The sequence below is a fragment of the Cricetulus griseus genome, assembly GCF_003668045.3.
Source record: "Cricetulus griseus strain 17A/GY chromosome 1 unlocalized genomic scaffold, alternate assembly CriGri-PICRH-1.0 chr1_1, whole genome shotgun sequence".
NCBI lineage: Eukaryota > Metazoa > Chordata > Mammalia > Rodentia > Cricetidae > Cricetulus > Cricetulus griseus.
Window position 1 is genome coordinate 122339954 of NW_023276807.1, and position 21803 is coordinate 122361756.

At 37.6% G+C, this 21803-nt stretch overlaps 1 protein-coding gene across 1 annotated transcript in view; it reads left to right on the plus strand.

Moving 5' to 3' along the window:
- The window catches only part of Stim2 (stromal interaction molecule 2), a 128109-nt gene that overhangs the window by 100225 nt on the left and 6081 nt on the right, over window positions 1–21803 (plus strand). The window contains 9 exon segments of the mRNA XM_027386938.2: window positions 4305–4416; window positions 5395–5510; window positions 8592–8769; window positions 9433–9610; window positions 14292–14459; window positions 14691–14714; window positions 15124–15224; window positions 15441–15679; window positions 20543–20816. Of these exon segments, the coding sequence (XP_027242739.1) occupies window positions 4305–4416; window positions 5395–5510; window positions 8592–8769; window positions 9433–9610; window positions 14292–14459; window positions 14691–14714; window positions 15124–15224; window positions 15441–15679; window positions 20543–20816 (1390 nt within the window).

Here is a 21803-nt window from a genome sequence, read left to right on the forward strand (position 1 = left end):
TGTAGTAGATTACTTGTTGATAACATTCTACACTTGTGTGCTTTTTTAGCTTAGGCAGGTTTCTGGCTAGCTCTTTTAACTTGCATTAACCTGTTTCTCTTTACCTTTTGCCTCAGGGCTAATTACCTTTCTTACTTCTGTATATATTACTTTCACTGCTTCTCTGTGTCTGTCTGTCTGTCTGTCTGTCTGTCTGTCTGTCTGGTCTTCTTGCCCCTGGTGTCTCCCTTGTTCTCCTCCTCATTTCATTCCTCCTCATTCTTCTTTTTTGAGCCTAGATTTCTCCTCCTATGTATTCTCTCTGCCTGTTAGTCCGACCTATTGGCTGTTCAGCTCTTTATTAGACCAATCAAGTATCTTAGGCAGGCAAGGTGAAACAAATGCAGCACCTCTTAACATAATTAAACAAATGGAGCATAAACAAAAGTAACACACCTTTACACAGTTAAGGTAATATTCTACAGCATAAACAAATGTAACACTTCTTTATATAGTTAAAATAATATTCTACAACAGTGAGCATGTTTCACACTTGTCAGTTGATAGACATGTATGACAATATGTGTGATCACTTGGCCAGATGTCTGTTTATAGAATATGGAGATAACAGCTACATTTCACTCTAGATCTAGGGTACAAATGAAAATGGATGTGTAACTGTATATTAAAACAAAATTCCTTAATTAAAGGAATAACATTTTAATAAAAGGATAAGTTTCTGGGCTAACAAGATGGCTCAGCAGGTAAAGGGAATTGCTGCCAAATCTGAGTTTGATTCCTAAAAGCCACAGGTGGAAGGAGGTAACTGACTTTTGAAAATTGTTCTTTATGTCCATACTTAAAATACACACAAGTACACTTATTTGCATACGTGTACACACACAATAAATAATGCAAACCACTTAAAAAAAAAAAGAGTAAGTTCCTGTTCTCCTAACACTCCTCATCCAGAGAGCAAGTTGGTTGAGGACAATTACATGTATGTTTGGTTAGTCTCATGGTAGATCCATATGTGATGAAAGATCACAAAAGAGGGTAGCTGTAATATTGAAATGGGTTCCCTAACTAGAACTAATAAATAAATTTAAAAAAATGTCTGGAGGAAGGCATTCCTAGTTTGAGTCATAAAGAGTAAGGACAAGGCAGGCAGATGGAAAAAAGGAAAGCTATTCTGAGTTGAAGAGTGGCAGGGGATACAAGGACATACTGTACATTTAAAAAGCTGCAGATCGTGAGGGTCATAGGTTATGCTGCTGCCCAGTGATCAGCAGTTCTAGAAACAGCTTGGTCTGAAACCTACTGTGTCCATTTACTAATTTGTTAAAACTAATTAAGAGTTTTATCTTGAGAAAAGTGTAGGCTCAGCATGAGAATAAAAGTGCTCATTTCACAGTTGCTGCAGTGTCCCTGTGAAATAACATTCATAAATCTGGTATGTAGTAAATTGTTAATGTTAGCAACTGTTTTTATTGGTGTCCTGGCTGTTTTTAGAATTTGATTTTCTCTGTCAGTAGTCTGTAATGAAGTGTTCTAGGTTGACTGTTTAGTTTGTGGAGCTTCAGACAGCAGTCCTCTTATGTTATAATGGAGTCATAAAGACAGGGTTTTAGTCTGCTTATTTAAAAACTGAACCTGAGTTAAAGAGACCAGCTGTGATGACACTGACTGTACAGTGCAGCCTGACGTAAGTATCTTTCCATCCCAGAGTTCTCTTGATTAGTGTTGGAACTAGTTGTAAAAATTACTGAAACATCAACCGATAACACTTGCCACAGTTTTGGGCAAAAATACTTTGTTAGCAATTCCAAACTGAATGAATTTCTAACTACATTTTTAAAAATGTTGTGTCCTTCCCTGCTGCCCTCTGGTGTAGGTGCAGCTCAGCTGTGCAACATGAAGAAGCTCAGTTACAGGTGGGCAGAAGGGACGGGGTAGCCTCAGATAGTTCTTTGATACTAAGGATTTCTTAGGCAAACAAGTTAATTTCCTCATTGCAATGTGAATAGATTTTATAGTACTTAGCCTTTAAGTCTGATCTATTTCATTTATTATGTAGCACCCAACAAATAATTTGTGCGTGAATGCCTAGCATAGAATGGTCAGCAAGGAACTTACATATCCTTTAGTGGAATAAGGAGATACTAAAAGAATTCCCTTTCTTATATATAACTGTAATTAGTTAAATTCCAGAATGATTTATGAAGAGTTGGAGTTTTAGCTAAGAAAGGAAGGTTCAATAAAATACAGGAGATGGTAGGATAAATGGATAACAATGCATTGCTCTAAGGACTGAAAGATAGGCAGAGGTCTTTGGAGCAGAGGAAGCTCCTGGTCATGAGAAGAAAAGAAAAGGTATTTGCAAGGCGTCTTCAAGGATCTCAGATAGCAAGGGAAGAGTGAGTTTTCTTCCTCTAGTAATTCTGTCTTGTGTTAGGATTGTGTTGTTTTAAAGATATATTTCAAAAGAAACTAATTTTACAAAGTTATTTTAAAACTACCACAACTGTCTACTCAGGACTGGGCAGTTTTGTACTGTTTTTATTTGATTTTCTTCTTTGAATCTGGTCTCCTTGAAAATTGGGGCAGTATTTGATGTGCTGGATTGCTTAGATCGGGTCTTTTACTATTGAAAACCCAAAAGCCAGAGACAGTCTTCTCCTGTTTTCCTTGCTGAGAGTTTGTGTGGGTGTGTGCAGTGCAGCTGTGCTGTGGGTTTCTTGGCAGTCAGATGGGGGCAGTTCTCCATGTAGTCATCTCAGAAGGAAGAACCCTTCGTGTAAAAACCTACTTTGACTGGATTAGATTCAGCGGGAGGCATCCAGTCCTGAGCTCCTGGCTGGTAGCCTCGTTTGTTTGGCTTCATGGATCCAGCAGCCTCAGGCCCATATTCAGACATTGTGACAGAGCTCTATCAAAAAGAGAACACGAGAAACAGCTTTGTCTCAGTATAAAATTGCCACTTGGCACATACAATTTTAAAATAAAGTTTTTATTAGTAATTGTGATTTGTTCAAGTTTCTTTCTATAAAGATCACATATTGAAAAAGGCAGACTGTAAAAACATGGCATGCAAATGTGAATTCAGAATTTTCTATATTTATGAGAATGCTCTTTTCCTAGATCTTGCGTGCACAGATGGATTCACAGTACTGTGTTCAGTGCTTCCTTGTTGCCTTCAGCCCCATTTGCCCTCTTGTGTGGTCTGTAAACACTCCGGTTTCCTCAAATCCTCAGTATGCAACACTCCATTTTTCAAGCACACTCACAGCCTTCTCTTGAATAAACTCATTGTAGCCCATTACACACTGCAGGCAGACAAACGCCTCTGGCTTGATTCTCATTGCTTTCTTTATATCTCTGCTCTTAGTTGTTACTTTCAAAGTGGTGCAGAGTAAGATTCTGTGGTCAAATCTAGTCTTTCCTAGTGTGGTCTCTTCCGACTTTCTGCCTGTTTCTCAAATAACAACAACAACACACTCACACACACAAAAACAGAACAAATCAGAACAAAACAAAAACCAAAAACCCAGCAGGATTATTTATCTATTCAGGAAGACTTTAATGTTAGTGTTCCTCTCTGGTTGGGATATTTTTTATCTCAGATCTTCAGACTTCTGTGGGTTTTTATTTTAGGTATTAGTTGATATAGTCACCTCAGAGGGCCTCTCCCCTAGTCCTGCCCCCCCCAGTGTGTGTGTGTGTGTGTGTGTGTGTGTGTGTGTGTGACAGAGAGAGAGAGAGAGAGAAAGAGAGAGAGAGAGAGAGAGAGAGAGAGATTTCCCCCTTTCCCATTTTCCTTAATGACTAACATGATTTAAATTTTTCCTTCCCCCTTCCCTTTATTTCTAAGTTGCTTCACTTGAATACTTGTTCAAGGCCTTTAGCATTCACAGGGACAAACATTTCCCTCATCTTGTTCACTACCATATGTTGCCATGCTTAGGCTGGACCTGGTTCTGATGGGGTAGGTGATGTGTCAATCAAATCTGTATCTGGTAAGTTATCTGCACCCAGGGAAATAGATTATTGATGCTTATTTTAGAATTAGTTTGACTGCTATTTGTCTTTATTGTTTTTATGTGTGGTTTTTTTTTTTTTTTGATTCTATGTCTTTAGGAAAGCAGGTGTGGGTTTCATTATTTTCAGTTTACCATAGAGTGCTAGATACTATTTTAGTACTGTTTATTGAATATAATTGAAAATTTAATCTCCCATCCTTGCTTCCTCTAAAGTTATATAGCTGTGTGCAGATTTTAATTTTGAAAATGGTGCACTTTAAGATATACCTTCTTTTTGTTTTGCAGTTCATAATTGGACACTTGAGGATACCTTGCAGTGGTTGATAGAATTTGTTGAACTCCCACAATATGAGAAGAATTTTAGGGATAATAATGTAAAGGGAACAACACTTCCCAGGTCAGTAGTTATTCCGGGGTTTGGGGGGGGGTTTACATTCATTGAGAAGTATATTTTAGATAATACCACTTTTCAATTCTGAACCTACAGGGTAATTCTGGGGCTGAAGGTATAAAGGATACACTATAACTGTATCTGTTTTAAATACTTTATTATCTTATTTTATTATAGTTGGATTCTTTGTGCATGCGTATATAGTATGTATGTGTGTTTGTGGCATGAGAGTGAGTACGTGTAGATGGCAGAGCATGTGTGTGGAAGTTAGAGGACAATCTCAGATGGTGACCTGTACCTTCCACCTTGCTTGAGACAGGGCCTCTTTGTTATTTGTGTTTGCACATACCCAGTTAGCTGGTCCCCAAGCTTCTGAGTATTCTATTGTGTTTACCTCCTAACTTACCCAAGAACTTCATGTTACATGAATTCCTCCATCCCTCAAACCTGCCCAAGACTTCTTACCTTCCTTTTGGGTTTTCAGCATGCTTTGTTCATTTTAAACATTAAACACTAAGAATGTAATGAGAGCTTTTTCAGCTACTGCTAACTAAAAGCTTCTAAAGTAAGAACTGTTTTAAAATCTGCTAAAGATGATTAGTAAGTCCCTTAACTATTTTATTTTTCTTTGTGAAAATGCTGACATTAGTTAATTATTATAAAATACTTTCAGTTTTTTAAATTTTTCAATTATAGTAAGTTATAATAGAAAGTAAGTAACTTTAGAAAACAACAGCTCAACAATATAGAAACAAGTTATTAGCCTAAGGAAGGCTTTCAGTAGCTAAGTTTTATGAAAGAGTTTCTAAAGTGGTGTGCTTTAATACAGATGAGCTCTCAATAGTGATCACCAGTATGTGAAGTAATAAATTTGTTGTTCATATTTATATATGAACATGTATATAAATATTCATATTTACATATGAAATGTATATATTAGAAATACTTTGTTTACTACATGTAAACTTTTTTTTCTATGTACAGGATAGCAGTTCATGAAACTTCATTTATGATTTCCCAGTTGAAAATCAGCGACCGGAGTCACAGACAGAAACTTCAACTCAAAGCACTAGATGTGGTTTTGTTTGGTCCTCTGACACGTTAGTATCTCTTTCATTCAGTGTGAATCAGTAGCATAGTCTACCCAACCCTGTGTTGTTGAGGAAAACCGAATGGAGAGGCGCAGACCACTTGCTAACTCTTAAGGAAGTACGGCTTATAGGATGAGCTTCTCTGCCATAAAAACATGAATTTCCAAAACTACTTACTAATGTAAAAAGCTGCAAAACCGACTAGCTGATAATTCAGAATTTTAGATTTAAAAAGTTGTTTTGTTGTGACTGTTGGTGTTAATTTGGCTGGATGTTCATGCTGAAGAACATGGCAGTTTAACTGTTCCTGATGGCACTGGTAGTAAGCCCTAACAGTGTCCCTAACCACCAGGAAAAGAACTTTGAAGACATAGATCAGAGACAAAGATGCTCTCGAAGCTTTAGAAGGAACATAATTATAGTAGGAACACCAAGTAGACACTGTTATTTGATTGGTTTGGAAAGGAATGTGTCAGAAACAGTTACTTCATATTTTTATTTAAATGTTTTTAACCTGGGCGGGAATATTTTTCCCCCATAAGAGAAGTTTAATATGTTTATTTAATATAAAATTTCCAAAAGCTTTTGGAGGAAGTTTTTGAACAGTATATATTTTAGAATACTGTGTTTTAGTGTTTCAAAATCCTAAAAGGAATATCAAAATTATACAGGGACTCTGGCTTTTACAGAATACAGATTAGGAAGTGCACCTGCGATACTGATTGAGGTGGGCTCTTCTATTGAAGGCTGAAAGCAATGGCTCAGCAATCACCTGACTTTGATTATGATTCTGTTTTGGCTAGAGCTAAGTAAGCAGATGGTGAAACAGCCAGAATTCCTCTTTGTGAGCTGGTGGGCATTACAATAGAGGAAGTAGAGCCCTGCTGAAAATGCCCAGGACCTCTGAACTTTGCTCCTTGCCCTAAGTCCTTGACTGAATACACTATGTGATTGTTTTGTGTGAAAAAAAATTTTTCCCCCAGAAGCCAATTAGTGAAACAGGGATTAAAGGTAGAGAATTTTGTCTACATGCCATTTAGTTGGAAATGTTTCCTGTATTTATCTGGGAACAAGGTGCTTCATAATCCAGAGAATGTAGCATTATGAAATTGTTTTCAAATAGTATTGTTAAACATACATTTTAATAAGCAGACCAGCTAAGAAAGTAATGGTATATTACATTTTAAATATGTTTGTCTTAGAATTATCATTTGACTGAACAAGTACCATAGTAATGCCCAAACTAGATTTCATAACAAACTAATGTTATCAAATAAAAAGATATATTTTAAAAGAGTTTTCACTTAACTACTCTCTAGTGTGTAATGCTTTAGAATTTGGGACTGGTCAATCTGCATATTGTTATTTCTGGAGATTCTATTTCAGGCAGAGAATAGGGCTCATGGTCTAAAGGAATCCTGAGTTGAACCTCTCAGTTGTTGGAAGCAGAAATCTAAGCAGTCCCCTTTGAGACTATAGCTGCCTGCAGTGCATGTCTTGCATGGCAGGTGAGGGTGTGTGCTCTGGAAATATGGAACACTGAGACAAACACAGATACATAGAGACAAACATGGATACATAGAGACAAACACAGATGTACCCTGGACTTAGTAGCAACTTGAGATTTCTATGGAATTCATCCACAGGAAGCATGGAGAATGTCTTGTGGCAGGAGCACTAAGTGTTAGGCAGTGTCTTAGTTAGGGTTACTGTTGCTGTGATGAAATACCATGACCAAAGCAACTTTGGGAGGAAAGGATTTATTCAGCTTGGACTTCCATATCACTGTTCATCACTGAAGGAAGTCGGGACAGGGACTGAAACAGGACAGGAGCCTGGAGCTGCTTACTGGCTTGCTCTTTATGGCTTTCTCATCCTGCTTTCTTATAGAACTTAGGTCCACCAGCCCAGGGTGACCCTACCCACAATAGACTGGGTGCTCCCACATCAATCAATAATTAAGAACATGCTCTACAGACTTGCATATAGCCCAATCTTGTGGAGGCATTTTCTCAATTGAGGTTCCCTCCTGTCAGATGACTTAAGCTTAAGCTTGTGTCAGGTTGACACAAAACTAGCTAGGACAGGAAATTTAGCACTATAAATTACATTTACTTGGAGTATTAAAACACTGCATTATTTTTATTAGAAATCATATATCTCTCTCCTAATTAGTCTCTGAAAATTGTATATTGACAGTCAGGGCAAGGCTAAAATGATACTTGAGTAGAGGGTTTTATATTCTGAAGACAGTAGTCCTGGTGCCTTTTACCTCATATTGCAGTGCTGGGTTGATATCATACCTTGGTAGGCTAGGGAAGAATGATCCTGCACTTTCCCTCTTCCTAATCCCTGTATCTCAAACAAATGGCCACTTGACCCACATTACTAGCTACTAGCTATGTATACCCAGGACTTCTCAGCTGTGTACATGGAGGAGTAGTGGATAATCTTTGTTACTAGCAGAGGGTAGGGGGGAGAGGCTTTCCTATTGGTTGTAGGGTGCTCAGGTATTCCTGGCCTCTACTCTTGAGGTACACCTTGTACAAGGTACAGTTAATCCCACACTTCCCTGTGGGTTAACAAAATATTGTCATGTCTCCTGGGAGAGGGGTATTATATCCCCCAACACGATGAACCACTGATGAGCATAATTTATTTTATAACTACATTCTTGGGGAAATGCCTTTTTGTGAATGATTGTTTATCCAGTTTGTGTCTCAGTGATAGTGACCTGGCCTGACTAAAGGAAATGGAAGCAAGTCACAGGCCTTACTACTCTTCGGGGGCTTCTCCCAGTAGCATGGCATTGGAAATGGGGCTGATGTGGCCATGTATGTTTTTCTTTGCCTTTCTGTGGCCATGTACATTTTTCTCTGTGTTTCTGCAGGTCCCATATACTAGTTAGCGTACTGATGGTTGGAAAATAAGCATACTGATTGTTGGAAAAAGTTTTGATTTTATAAGGCCAGAATCTTTATTTGGGGGAAGGAGATGTTTACTTTTCTTTGCTCTGTATGTCTTCCCTTTTGTATATTACATTATGTTACACTCAAATTAATTGAACTGTCTGCATTTTTTCCCTTGTAGGCCCACCTCATAACTGGATGAAGGATTTTATTCTCACAGTTTCCATTGTAATTGGTGTTGGAGGGTGTTGGTTTGCTTATACACAAAATAAGACATCAAAGGAACATGTTGCAAAAATGATGAAGGACCTAGAGAGTCTACAAACTGCAGAGCAAAGTCTCATGGACTTACAAGAGAGGTAACTAAAGCATCTCGCTCACCTTGGGCATGGTTGCTCATGCTGGGGAATCTAGCACTTACGAGGTAGAACTAGGATGATGACATCGGGGTCATCTTTGACTGTATAGCTAGTGACTTTAAGGTCAGATTGTGCTAGAAAAGAACTTGTCTCAAAAAGCCAAAATAAGACAAAATTAATTACTAAAACTAGTCTTAATTCTTGTTATTCGCATAAGCAAATATGTTGTGTGAAAATGTTACCTGAGTGTATATGTAAACACTTTCTTTAGGTTAGTGTTCACATTAGGTATAAATGCTCATTTCATTTTGTATTTTCAGAGGTTTAAAACTTGGGAATAAATGTGTAGAAGATCAGAGGAAGCAAATCAGATAATATATATAGAATGGAGTTGAGTTTTACTTTCAGATATATTTAAATATTTGTAAGTTTCTGGATCTTTATAGGGACTGTTTTCTGCAATCTTTGTCTTTTGAGCCCAAAATATCAGAAAATAGCCAAATATTAGGTTGCCTGATATTTACCTTAATTTAAGATGAATAGAAATACTATTACAATTTTCATTTTTAGAAGTATATATTGTTTGAAACAATTTTTTTTCACAAAAGAGAAAATTTTGGGTGCTTATGTGAGGAATTTTTAAACAAGTTTTTGTTCTCTAAGACTTGAAAAGGCACAGGAAGAAAACAGAACTGTTGCTGTAGAAAAGCAAAATCTAGAGCGAAAAATGATGGATGAAATCAACTATGCCAAGGAGGAGGCCTGTCGGCTGAGAGAGCTGAGGGAAGGCGCAGAGTGCGAGCTGAGCCGACGCCAATATGCAGAGCAGGAGCTGGAGCAGGTACCATTCCTAAGGCAGTGTTCCTGTTGCTACTCAGAGGAGCAGAGCCAGTACTTCCCTTTTCTTCTCTTTTGTTCCATCTTCTGTATCTATTTTCATTGTATACTGATCCTCAGCTAATAAAAATTTCTTTCAGCATTGATAAATTCATATTTTAAAAATAATGACATAGTAATGAAAGGTTGAGTTGCCAGCCTGTTTCTTCCATGCAACATTATGTCATGCTAGGTTTGTTGCCTAGAGTTCACTTGAGGTGTTTATTTAGTGTCTGTAGTTAAGTTTGAGTTTCGAATGCCACCTAGGAAGAGAAAGGACATTTAGTTTTGGGCTTCTGTAAAGCCAAAGGCTGCAGATGTTAAGGATTTCTATTAGTCATTCATTTGAAACGTGTTAGGTGGCTTTAGAACACAGTCTGCTAAATCTTCCAAGTTATCTATAAAGTGTCCTTCCCGATGTCTGCTTCCTCCACTCAGCTACTCAGAATAGGATGGAGTAGGCTTTCAGACACTTCACAGTGCTCTGGAGAAGAGGATTGTAGAAAAATCTCCTGGCATGCATGTCTATCAATTTCCTGTTCCTGCAGTGTGGTTGTTTGAATGTAATTGGCCCCCATAAGCTCCTAGTGTCACTGTTAGTAGGCGTGGCTTTATTGGAGCAAGTGTAATACTGTGGGGATGGACTTTGAGGTCTATTGTGTTCAAGCTACACCCAATGAGACAGTTCATTCCCTGTTACCTATGGATCAAGATGTAGAATTCTCATCTCCTTCTCCATCACCATGTCTGCCTGCATGCCACCATGTACCACTGTGGTGATAATGGACTAAACCTCTCAAACTGTAAGCCACCCCAACTGAATGTTTTCCTTTATAAGAGTTGCCATGGTCATGGTATCTCTTCACAGTAATGGGAACCCTAAACTAAGACATGCAGAGACGAATTACTACATCTGTGTTTATAATGCCATCTCATTTTTCTGACTTGGCCATTTATTGACTGAGAAACTGAAAAATGAAATAAGAATTGGGATACTTGTTCAGAATTAGTCAATTACACAACAGGGATAAGAACCTAGTATTCTGCCTCCTACTTGGTGTACTGTTTGTATGCTGCTGCCTCTCACTTGATTGCCAAGTACAAGATGAGAATTATTTGCTACATTTTAATAGAATCTATGAGTAAGTGTACATTGAACATCACTTTTCTTCTAAGAGAAGTGTCCTTTTGGAGAATTTGACTGACTGAACTCTGACTTTTTTGTTGTCATTGACTACATAGCTCTCCTGAAAAACCATTTTAAATCTCTTCCCTTTGACTTAAGTTCATTAAGTTTGGGTCTGGTTAATTTTGGTATGTAATATTTTTATTTATTTGCAAGTTTTTATATAAGAAAGCTCATTAAAATATACTTTAAAAACTATTAAAATTGTCTCTTAGGCCTATTTTGTAGTTATGTTCAGCTTCCTGCCAAACCTTTTCTGTATAGGATATAGGAAAGAGTCAAGAAGTTAACAGTAAAGGCCTAGCTGAAGTTATACTGTATCCAAGAACTGGGTATGCCCTTCAGGTTCTTGTGCAAACCCCAGGCTGATTCCACCAAGATGTCTGATATTTGACTTGCTCCAGGACTACTAAAAGCTTGTCAGCTAATTAACTTTGCCTATAAGAAAAAAATAATCCAAAAGAACTAATAATAGTTTTTCTTTTTATTAGCATATGTTAATTACACTCAACAGTAGGTTTCTTTATGGCATTCTCATACATCTATGATGTATTTTTGTCACATTTCTCCTCAGTTGCCATCTTCTGTTCCTCTCCTGCTGATCACTTCTTCCCATAAAGTCCTTCTGCTTTCTTGTCTTTTTACTTATTTATTTTGATGACCCCATGGGTTTTATTTGGTTCCTTTATAGAGTACTTGATGAGGGAGTATTTATAGACGCATGAGCTTACCAGTGGCCACTAAAGAAAATGTGTCTTTTTCCCTGAGTGAACATTAGTTGCCTTAAGAATAGTGTTTGACAAGTGTGCCTCTCATTTGTCTCTGGTTTTGGTGCAGGGAGTTTTGCATACCTCTGTAGACTCTAAGGTCACTGAAATATGATATACCATTTGTACCAGTATAAACACAATCCTCATGTCATCCTAAGTCAAAGATGACTTAAAGAAGAGCAGGTCTTTTAGATCTGCCCAACATGATCTAATTGATAAGAAACACTGCCTTTAGAGTATAGAAGTTTATGCTGTCAGTGACTGGCTCTGAACACTAACCCTTGTGCTGTGCTGCATAGAGAAGGTTATAGTAGGGAAGTTAAGTAACTTCTGCCTTGTTTCTGCACAACTGTTATTCAACAAAGCCAAGATTTTGTATATCCTATTCTGAATCTGTACTTTCCTGTACTTCTGTTCAATGCTTCATAAAATTAATGCATGTATATCCTTATGTTTCCCTACATTTAATTCCGTATAGTTTAAAATGTATTTTTCCTTAGTGGAGATACTTCAAAAAATGATCATATGGTATTATTTTCCTTAATGAAGACTTTTGGCTAATTACTATTACCCCTTTATATTTTATGTAATTAAAATAGTTTTCACATAATGGTTTTGCTCCTAAAAATCTTAAGTCTCAGAAAGTGAGCCTCAGAAGTGTGGATCTGCTAAAATCTTCATGGGTTTATACAGACAAATCAGGTCTAGAAGCCAGATTTGGGTGTGTGGGCTATTTATTTCTGGCATGTTTCTACTTATTGCTCTTTTGTTTTGAATGTAGTAGAGTTATATAAATAGTTTTCAGATCTGTAATTCATTTGCAGAAGCTGTTAGCTGATTTGACTTTGACCATCATCATAGATAACAATGTAACTCCAACTAAGGGTTAAGATTTCAATCAAATATCAAAGTTATGAATAACAGCTGTTGAACAGTTGCTAATATGGGATAGTCATAAATTTCACAGGTTTGAGACGTTATTTAACAATTTAAGCATTGCTCAGCTTCAATTTATGCCCCAAATACATAGTTTCAGTGCAAAAATAATTCAACTATTTTAAGAGAAGTCTTTAGAATTATAAAGAATAACCTGGGGGAAATGTGTTGAGATTCTGTGTTTAGTAGCCTGCACATTTAAATTACATTGAAGTTTTAGTTTCAGAGTCTTGTGAGAGAAAAGACTTGCTGTGGTCTTTTTGGTTTTTTCGAGACAGGGTTTCTCTGTGTAGCTTTGGAGCCTATCCTGGCACTTGCTCTGGAGACCAGGCTGGCCTCAAACTCACAGAGATCTGACTGCCTCTGCCTCCCAAGTGCTGGGATTAAAGGCATGCGCCACTGATACCCAGCTGCTGTAGTCTTTTTTATGGTGTTCTGCAGGACCACATGTTACAGGGCTTGGTCTCAAGTTCTTCTTCCCAAGAGATTAGCAGGGACACCACACAGCTTAGCTGATGGTCTTAGTAAATTCACATTGTCCCATATACGCTACAGAATGCCAGGCTACACAATGCCAAGTGAGTGTTGCCTTAGAAGTTGCTTCTACTGAAAAAGCCTTTTTTTTAAATCCCATGTTCCAACTCTTTCATTTTTTTAAAAAAATTTATGGGCTGTGTGTCCTGTTGTGATTTCTTTTTAATTTTAGAGTTTTAAAATATTTTTCTACACTGCCCAACAGCTGTTCTATTTCTTTATCAAAAGTTTGTATAGTTCTCTTCTTAGTTTATTCTGGAAAACAGAAAAGTTTATTTAAATAAGTTGGGTTTGTTCAGATCAAACATTCCTCTGCAGTTTAGTTTAGGAATAGAGTTTAGTTACCTTAGTTAGCTTGTGAGAGCTATTACTCCTCAGTTATGGGTCGGACACTGGAACTGGAATGTGCCCTCAGTGCCCTCATGGCTTTGTGGGAAGGCTTTGAGTTACACATATCAATCCCACTGTGTGTCACCTCATGTCTTCTAGTTTACACCCTATCTAGATTTTTAAGTAAGTCTTCTAAGAACAGGTTCTCTGTTCCTTCTTTGTCACTTTGTTAGTGAGATTTTCTTTAGATATTTTTTTTTCTTAGCATTTATTACACTTAACACATCAGACATCTTTTTGTTGTTGTTTACTTCACTGGTCCCTTTAAATGGCATGTGGGAGAAATACTTCATACTTACAGGGAAGGCAATGCATAGTTTCTTTCTCACAGGAAAATTAAGTATATTCTTGACCAGAACTGATTTTCTTTAATTTACACAGTCTACTCATACTTAGTGTCTACTTGCTGTCTGCTGTATGAGGAGCAGTGGATGAGACAGAAAGGGTGGAACAGACTGTGGAAAGAGAAATAACAGACAGGGTGTCAGGAAATGAAAACTAGAAAGTCCACTAGGTTTCAGGCATTGCTTCATATGTTAGGTGACAAAAATGATTGTCTTTCCTCTGTGCCTTATTTCTCTTAGCTTGACAAGTATAAAAAAAAAAAACAAACTAAGTATTTCAACTTTTTATATGTGGGTGCATGTGCCCTTCTCTAGCCTGTGACTTTTCAGCTTTGCTTAGTAAATTTAGAATGCAGTTAAAGCCAGCTCTAGTTTTGATAGAAGTACATTTAGATGTAGCGACTCTAAAAGATTTTTGTAAAATTCATAATTTGTTTTTCTTTTTGTCTTTCCTTATTTCCTCTTTTCTTCCTTTTGTCCTTCCAGGTCCGCATGGCTCTAAAAAAGGCTGAAAAAGAGTTTGAAATGAGAAGCAGCTGGTCAGTCCCTGATGCACTTCAGAAATGGCTTCAGCTAACACATGAAGTTGAAGTACAGTACTACAATATTAAGAGACAGAATGCTGAGATGCAGCTAGCCATTGCCAAGGATGAGGTATTATCTTAGTTCATGATTAATCACTTGGAATACAAAATCCTCAGTAAAAGCTCTTCTTGAAGGCTCTGCTTTTAAAGTTAGAGTTTGTCATGTAAATTGAATCTTGTATTTAAAGTAAAATTATTCTCCCTAGAGCATATATAGCTTTCGAAATTACCTTAGTTTCCTTGAGAAATTGTCATTATTATCACTATTGTAAACGTTTTATACGGAGCTTTTCTCCTCTAGGTTGCTGCCTCATGTCTGATGCAGGTTAGTAGTTATTAGAAATTTATGTTTGCTGTTGTTAAATTGTGTGGAATAAGAGTAAGCCCTAATCTGAATTCCAGAACAAATGCATAGTTTACTCACTAACCCTTATTGCAATAGGACTTGGTTAAGTTTTTCTGTTAGTTTTAATAGAAGAGTCTGGTCTTTCTCAGCTATAGAAATAAGAAAAACAGTTCTCTAGAACAAAGCTTTAAATGTCTTGGACTTAGGAAAGCATGCTTTCTTTCTCATCTGTCTTTTTTTTTTATTTTCAAAACATGTCTGTATCTTGGCTAATAATTTTCTACTGATTTTATGATTATTAATATAGTCAAAATAAGAATCAATTTTATTAGTATGTGAGTAGTCATTTTCCTAAACCTAGTTTATGTTTTCCCTTTTGGGTTTCCAGGCAGAAAAAATTAAAAAGAAGAGAAGCACAGTCTTTGGGACCCTGCATGTTGCACATAGCTCCTCCCTGGATGAAGTAGACCACAAGATTCTGGAAGCCAAGTGAGAATGATCTTCTACCAGTCTGTCTGTCTACTGTACAGATAATGTGTACTTAATCAGTGAAGCAGACATTGACATAATTTATACTAATTCAGAAACTGGATCATTTCTTCTTGAGATCAGCCATTTCCATGGTCTCTTCCTGTCATTGCCTTCATTTCAGTATCGTATTCAAGACTTCACTGCAATAAGAAATTTTATCTGTTGACTTTTCAGGAAAGCACTCTCTGAGCTGACAACGTGTTTGCGGGAACGGCTTTTTCGCTGGCAGCAGATTGAGAAGATCTGTGGCTTTCAGATAGCTCATAACTCTGGGCTCCCTAGTCTTACCTCCTCGCTCTACTCTGACCACAGCTGGGTGGTGATGCCTAGAGTCTCCATTCCACCCTACCCTATTGCTGGAGGAGTCGATGACTTAGATGAAGACACACCCCCAATAGTGTCACAGTTTCCAGGTAAGTGAGTTCAAAAAGTTCCTAACATCCCCTTTTAGAAAACATGTACTGTGAAATCTATGGGGGGAAATGCACTCTTTATTTCTTTTTAATATTTGTTTTACTCTTTGAGAGTACTATATGATATACTCTCATATATGTATTCTTTATATATATTATGTATTCTATTTTAGAAATACACCTTATCAAGAAGTATGAAGAGTTGATTAATTTGCATAATGTAGCACATATTTATATTTCAACAATTGTTATCTATAACTCAATGTAGGATTTTGCTTTTATACCATTAGTTATCATTAAATTGAAATAGGAGAGTCACATTAAAAAGTGACAGATACAGCATTATGGCCACCAGTGGCTATATAAACGAAATGCTGAACTTTGAAGGACAACTACAGTAGAAAGAAAGATTAAGGCAGAGTTTTGGAAGACTGGGTTTGGGTGCCAGCTCTGCTATAGTCAGCTCTTGACTCTTTGGTCAGCTTATGATTTGTTCCATTCCCGAATCATTTTTTTTTCCTTTTTAGTATTTCTGTTTTGCCTTTTTTTTTCAGTATGTTCTTTTATTAGTAGTGTTATCCTGCTATTTTTCTGTTTTTATTTTGTGACATACTGAATCAGTTTGCCTTTAACAAAAACCTTGCTTGTTTATAAAATTTAGACATGGTGTGTGTGTGTGTGTGTGTGCATATATATATGCACACATAAAGAGCAAGATGTTTTCTAGTTGTTTTAAGATGAGGATTGCTGTGTGGTTGAGGCTGGCCTCTTGCCTTACCCCTCTTAGTATTAGGATTATACGCGTATGCCAACATACTTCTTTGCTAGAATTGAAGTCCTTCTGAAGGAAGCTTTTTGTGTATATTGTTATTGCTTAGTTGTATGCTTTGTTTTTGGTAAGATAAAACTTGAATGCTTTAACTTTTGACTTTTTGCAGAGTTACAGATGTTTTCAATTTGCATTTTTATATTAGAAATTATTTGAAAAATTCTTTATTCTTATTACTGCTTACCTGGTCCATTTTCCCAATGTTTGTGACTTTTTACAGTGTCAATAGGACACAGCTCAGAATAATGGGAAAGTATATTAGTTTAGTCCTTGGTTAGCTGAAAACTTCAAGTCATCTTACCTGAGTAATTTTTAGTTTTGACTTTTTCTATTCAACTGTTAACAGTTTTACTGAAACTGAACAGTTCTGATTGTGTAAAACAGTTACCAAATCAAGCTTTTAGTTTGCCAGTCAATTGTCAGCCAGTGTGTGACCATGCTTTCTTCATTTTTCTGGCTTTAATTCTACTTATGTCTCCTTAATTGGGCCACAAGGTGGTGATAGTTGAAATTGCATCTGCATTGAAGCTGGCTTGTGATTTGAATTTGTTTATTCTATTTTTTCTATGTGTTCATAACACAGATTCATAAATGTATGCATTTGTTTGAATACCTAACCTTTTAAAAATAGTTTTTCTTTAAAATATGTAATTGTTATAAATCAGAATTGTACTTGAGGATGATTCATTTCAATAATTATAATAATAACAATAATTATAACAGTAATCACCATTATTATTATTGTTATTGTAGTTATTATTATTATTATTATCTGTCTTAGAGCACTTTTGGGAGTTTGGAGGCAGCAAAACTTTGTTGTTGTTTTTGGTTCATTAAAATACTTACTCTAAGTGTGAATAATTGGCATGTTTTAAATAATGTGGTATTATACATAGATATTTATACTTAAGAATATGAAAAAGTACAAGAGCTGGTTTAAATTTAAAAGAATATGAAAAAGTACAAGAGCTGGTTTAAATTTAACAGGAAGGGTTTTTTGTTTGTTTTGTTTTTCCTTTTTATAAATTTAAAATTAGAAACAAGCTTGCTTTACATGTCAATCCCAGTTCCCTCTCCCTCCCCTCCTCCCTCTCCCCTCCTCCCCTGCCCCCCACCAACCCCTATCCCATCCCCTTTCTGCTTCCCAGGGAGGGTGAGGCCTTCCACGGGGGATTTTTTTTTCACTCCCAAAGTCTGTCATATCATTTGGAGCAGGGTCTAGACCCCCCCCCCAAAATGTGTCTAGGCTGAGAGAGTATCCCTCTATGTGGATTGGGCTCCCAAAGTCCATTCGTGCACTAGGGATAAATACTGATCCACTACCAGAGGCCCCATAGATTGCCCAGACCTCCTAACTGACATCCTCCTTCAGAGGGTCTGGAACAGCCCTATGCTGTTTTCCCAGCTATCTGTCTGGGGTCCATGAGCAACCCCTTGTTCAGGTCAGTTGTTTCTGTGGGTTTCTCCATCCTGGTCTTGACCCCTTTGCTCATCACTCCTTCCTCTCTGCAACTGGATTCCAGGAGTTCAACTCAGTGTTTAGCTGTGGGTGTCTGCTTCTGCTTCCATCAGCTACTGGATGAAGGCTCTAGGATGGCATATAAGGTAGTCATAAATCTCATTATCTGAGAAAGGCTTTTAAGATAGCCTCTCGACTATTGCTTAGATTGTTAGTTGGGTTCTACCTTGTAGATCTCCAGACGTTTCCCTAGTGCCTGATTTCTCTTTAAACCTATAATGGCTCCTTCTATTATGGTATCTCTTATCTTGCTCTCCTCTATTCTTCCCCTGACTCCATCTTCCTGCTGTCTCCTGCCCTCCTCTCCCCTCCTCTTTCTTCTAACTCCCTCTCCCCTCCCCCCATGCTCCCAATTAACTCAGGAGATCTTGTCCCTCTCCTTCTCCGGGGACCATGCATGTCTCTCTTAGGGTCCTCCTTGTTTCCTAGCTTCTCTGGCGGTGTGGATTGTAGGCTGCTACTCCTTTGCTCTATGTCTAAAATCCATATATGAGTGAGTACATATCATTGTTGTTTTTTTGTGACTGGTTAACAGGAAGTTTTAAAAATTAATTTGATTGCTCATAGGATTGGAGAGAGCTGTGCCTCCACCTAGTGGCCACACAGTGGTGCGGCATTCTGCTTCTTTACAAGAGCCTAAGTTTTGGAGCTTGTAAAAACAAAGGCTGTTTTAGAATAGTGTCTGAGGTATTTAAATACTTCTTTGGTGGTCTATATTGTGTGTTAGTTATGCTTGAATTAATGGACAGGAAGCATGCTTTTTGTATGTAGAGATCAAAGTAAATGATTCTAATACATGAATAATACTATGTGTAATTCTAAAGAAGAAAATCTTTAGTTTTATTGCGAATAGAAGGAATAGAGAATAGAATTACTTCTCCTCCCCCAGAAGTAAATTTGGAAATTGTGTGGTATTTTTTCTTTATGTTTTTGGGATATTTAATGCAGATATTTAACCTGCTGATTGATCTATCCTAGAGCTCTTAGTTATGGTTTGTTTTCACACTCTTCTTCCTTTCCTCTTCTCTTCTTCCTCCTCTCTCATTGTCATCAGTTATAGTGCTCCAGATAACCTGAACTTTAGCAGCTCTTCAGTTGTGTATTAGTATTCCCTGGTGCTTTGACTGTCACTCCTAACCATCACCTTTGTTACAGTTTTAGTCATTATTTAAATATACTTAGTTATATTAAATGTATTATTTAATCTACTTCTCTGTTTATCATTGTGTCTTTTCTTTCCTCCTTTTTGTTCTTTCTTGGAAGTAAAGCATCGATTAATATTTTTGTTAAGCAAATTAGAAGTGAGAAATTCTGTCTTTGGCAGAAAGTGTCTATTTTCACTTTTACTGGAGAGTAATAGTTGTTGGTGAAAAGTTTGTCCCCAATCAAATTGTTAGAGGTTATATGTAGGTGATCTATGATTTCTGATACTAGAAGAATTGTTGCCAGGTGTTGGTGGCGCACACCTTTATCCCAGCACTCTGGAGGCAGAGGCAGGCGGATTTCTGTGAGTTCGAGGCCAGCCTGGTCTCCAGAGCAAGTGCCAGGATAGGCTCCAAAGCTACACAGAGAAACCCTGTCTCGAAAAACCAAAAAAAAAAAAAAAAAAAAAGAATTGTTTCATTTCATTTCTTGTTCTGTGGTTTCATCATAATGTGATTGGCAAGTCAAGACATCAGAATAGACAGGGAGGCCAAGGAGGGGTTATTGATGAGCGGATGGTTTGGCTAGGATAAGAAAAACTGACAGGGAAGAAAGCACTGACATGCAGTCTGAGAATTCGTGTTGTTTAGTAAGTAAGAGCTTCCAAGGTAGCCCATTTTATAAAGGATGCAGGAGTAAGGTATGCTGGCATCTTCTGTCCTGGTGTTGTACACTGAGGAACACAGCAGGTACGAAGAGCCAGCTTGAGCGTGCCTAAGATGGTATTCTTGGGCAGCTTCAGTTGAAGAAGAAACTGAGGATGGATCCATTTGCTCCACATGCCAGGGTGTAGCTTGAGGCAGGGGTAAGCACAGGGAGTTCTAAGACAGAGGCTTAGAGGCTTAGTCTATGAGGATCTGTGTTCAGGAAGCAAGCTTTGGTTTCAGCTGAGACACTGTCTGTACAGTCTTTATTTAAACCCATTTAAAGGTCAAACATGTTGTGGTATGTCAAAGACTTTATACTATTTTTCCTTCTTCAGTGTAGTGTTCATAAAGTTTATCATTCCTTATAAATATGCTAAATTGACTTTAAATTTAAATGCTATTTTGAATAGTGTTTTAAGTCTTTATTTTTAATAGTGTTATGTTTTTTACAGTAAAATTATGTTTATGTACATTTTATTTTAGTTTTACCTATTACCATTATTACTACAGTTGGATTAATTGTTGGTAGTTGTTATAGTTACCTGAATAAACATTAAGTCTGATATTTTACTATATCAGTACTTGCATACATCTTTGTAAGAAGACTGTGTAAGGACAAGGGACATTGGTGGTTCTGAGTGTCTTCATTGCCTTGTGTTTTTCAGGGACTGTACCTAAACCTTCTGGGTCTTTAGCCCGAAGCAGTAGTTTATGCCGCTCTCGCCGCAGCATCGTGCCATCTTCCCCACAGTCTCAGAGAGCTCAGCTTCCTCCACATGCTCCTCTGGCAGCCCACCCTCGGCATCCTCACCACCCCCAGCATCCTCAGCACTCATTACCTTCCCCAGATCCAGACATTCTGTCTGTGTCAAGTTGCCCTGCTCTGTATCGGAACGAAGAGGAGGAGGAGGCCATCTACTTCACTGCTGAAAAACAATGGTATTGGCCATTAATAACTGCAGGGTATGGGCTAAGTGGGTATGCTAGTGGCAGCAGTGCTGCAGTGGATTCTGTGGTTACACAACGAGCTTTCAGAGACTCAGTGGCTTCACATGACACCTATTTATGGACACAGTTCTGTACATCTGAAGTGCAAGTCTGGGCTGACTGGGTTTCCTGCTCAGGGTATCAGAGGCTAAAATCAAGGTGCTGGCTAGGTTGAGTTCTCATGTAGAATCTCTAGTCCCCTTTGAGCCTCAGGTGTTTGTGGCAGAATTCAGTTCTTTGTGGTTATATTGCTGAGGTCTTGTTTCTGTGTCTCTCTCTAAGCATGGGGTCTAGTTGCTTTCAGTTTCTAAAGGCTGCCCACTGTTCATTATCAGGTGACCTAATCTTTACTGCTGGTAGCAGAGACTTTCATCCTATATGTCCTGCTTTTGCCGATCTGCTTGCCTGAATAATAACCTATGAATATCAGTGAGTCTGGGACCTTAGTGTTTGCAGAACCCTTCTTATCATCACTCATGTTTCATCTTTGGACCACTGGGAAACCTGTGAAGTTTTGTGCAGATCTGGGGTGCAGATCTGATCAGTTACATGTAAGAAACAATACTTGTTTTTAATTAGAATGGTAGATGCAACATTAAAGACAAATCAAAGTCTCTCAGTTTAGCATATAAGAAAATTGAGACCTTGAGAAGTTAGATGATTTTCATGAAGTTGATAGCTGATTAACAACAAGACCAGGAGAGGAGAGAGGAGCCATGTCTTCTGAGATTGGTATTCTTTTCACATTAGACCTTTATGAGGCTAGGAAGTAACGTTTCTTATGGAAGCTGGTATGGATAAAATCTTTACGGTTAGCAAGATAGTTCAGTAAGTAAAGGCACTTACTGCCTAGCCTGATGACCTTGGTTTACTTCCCAGGTCCTACATTGTGGATAAAGAGAACCAATTCCTGTAAGCTGTCCTCTGACCTCCACATTT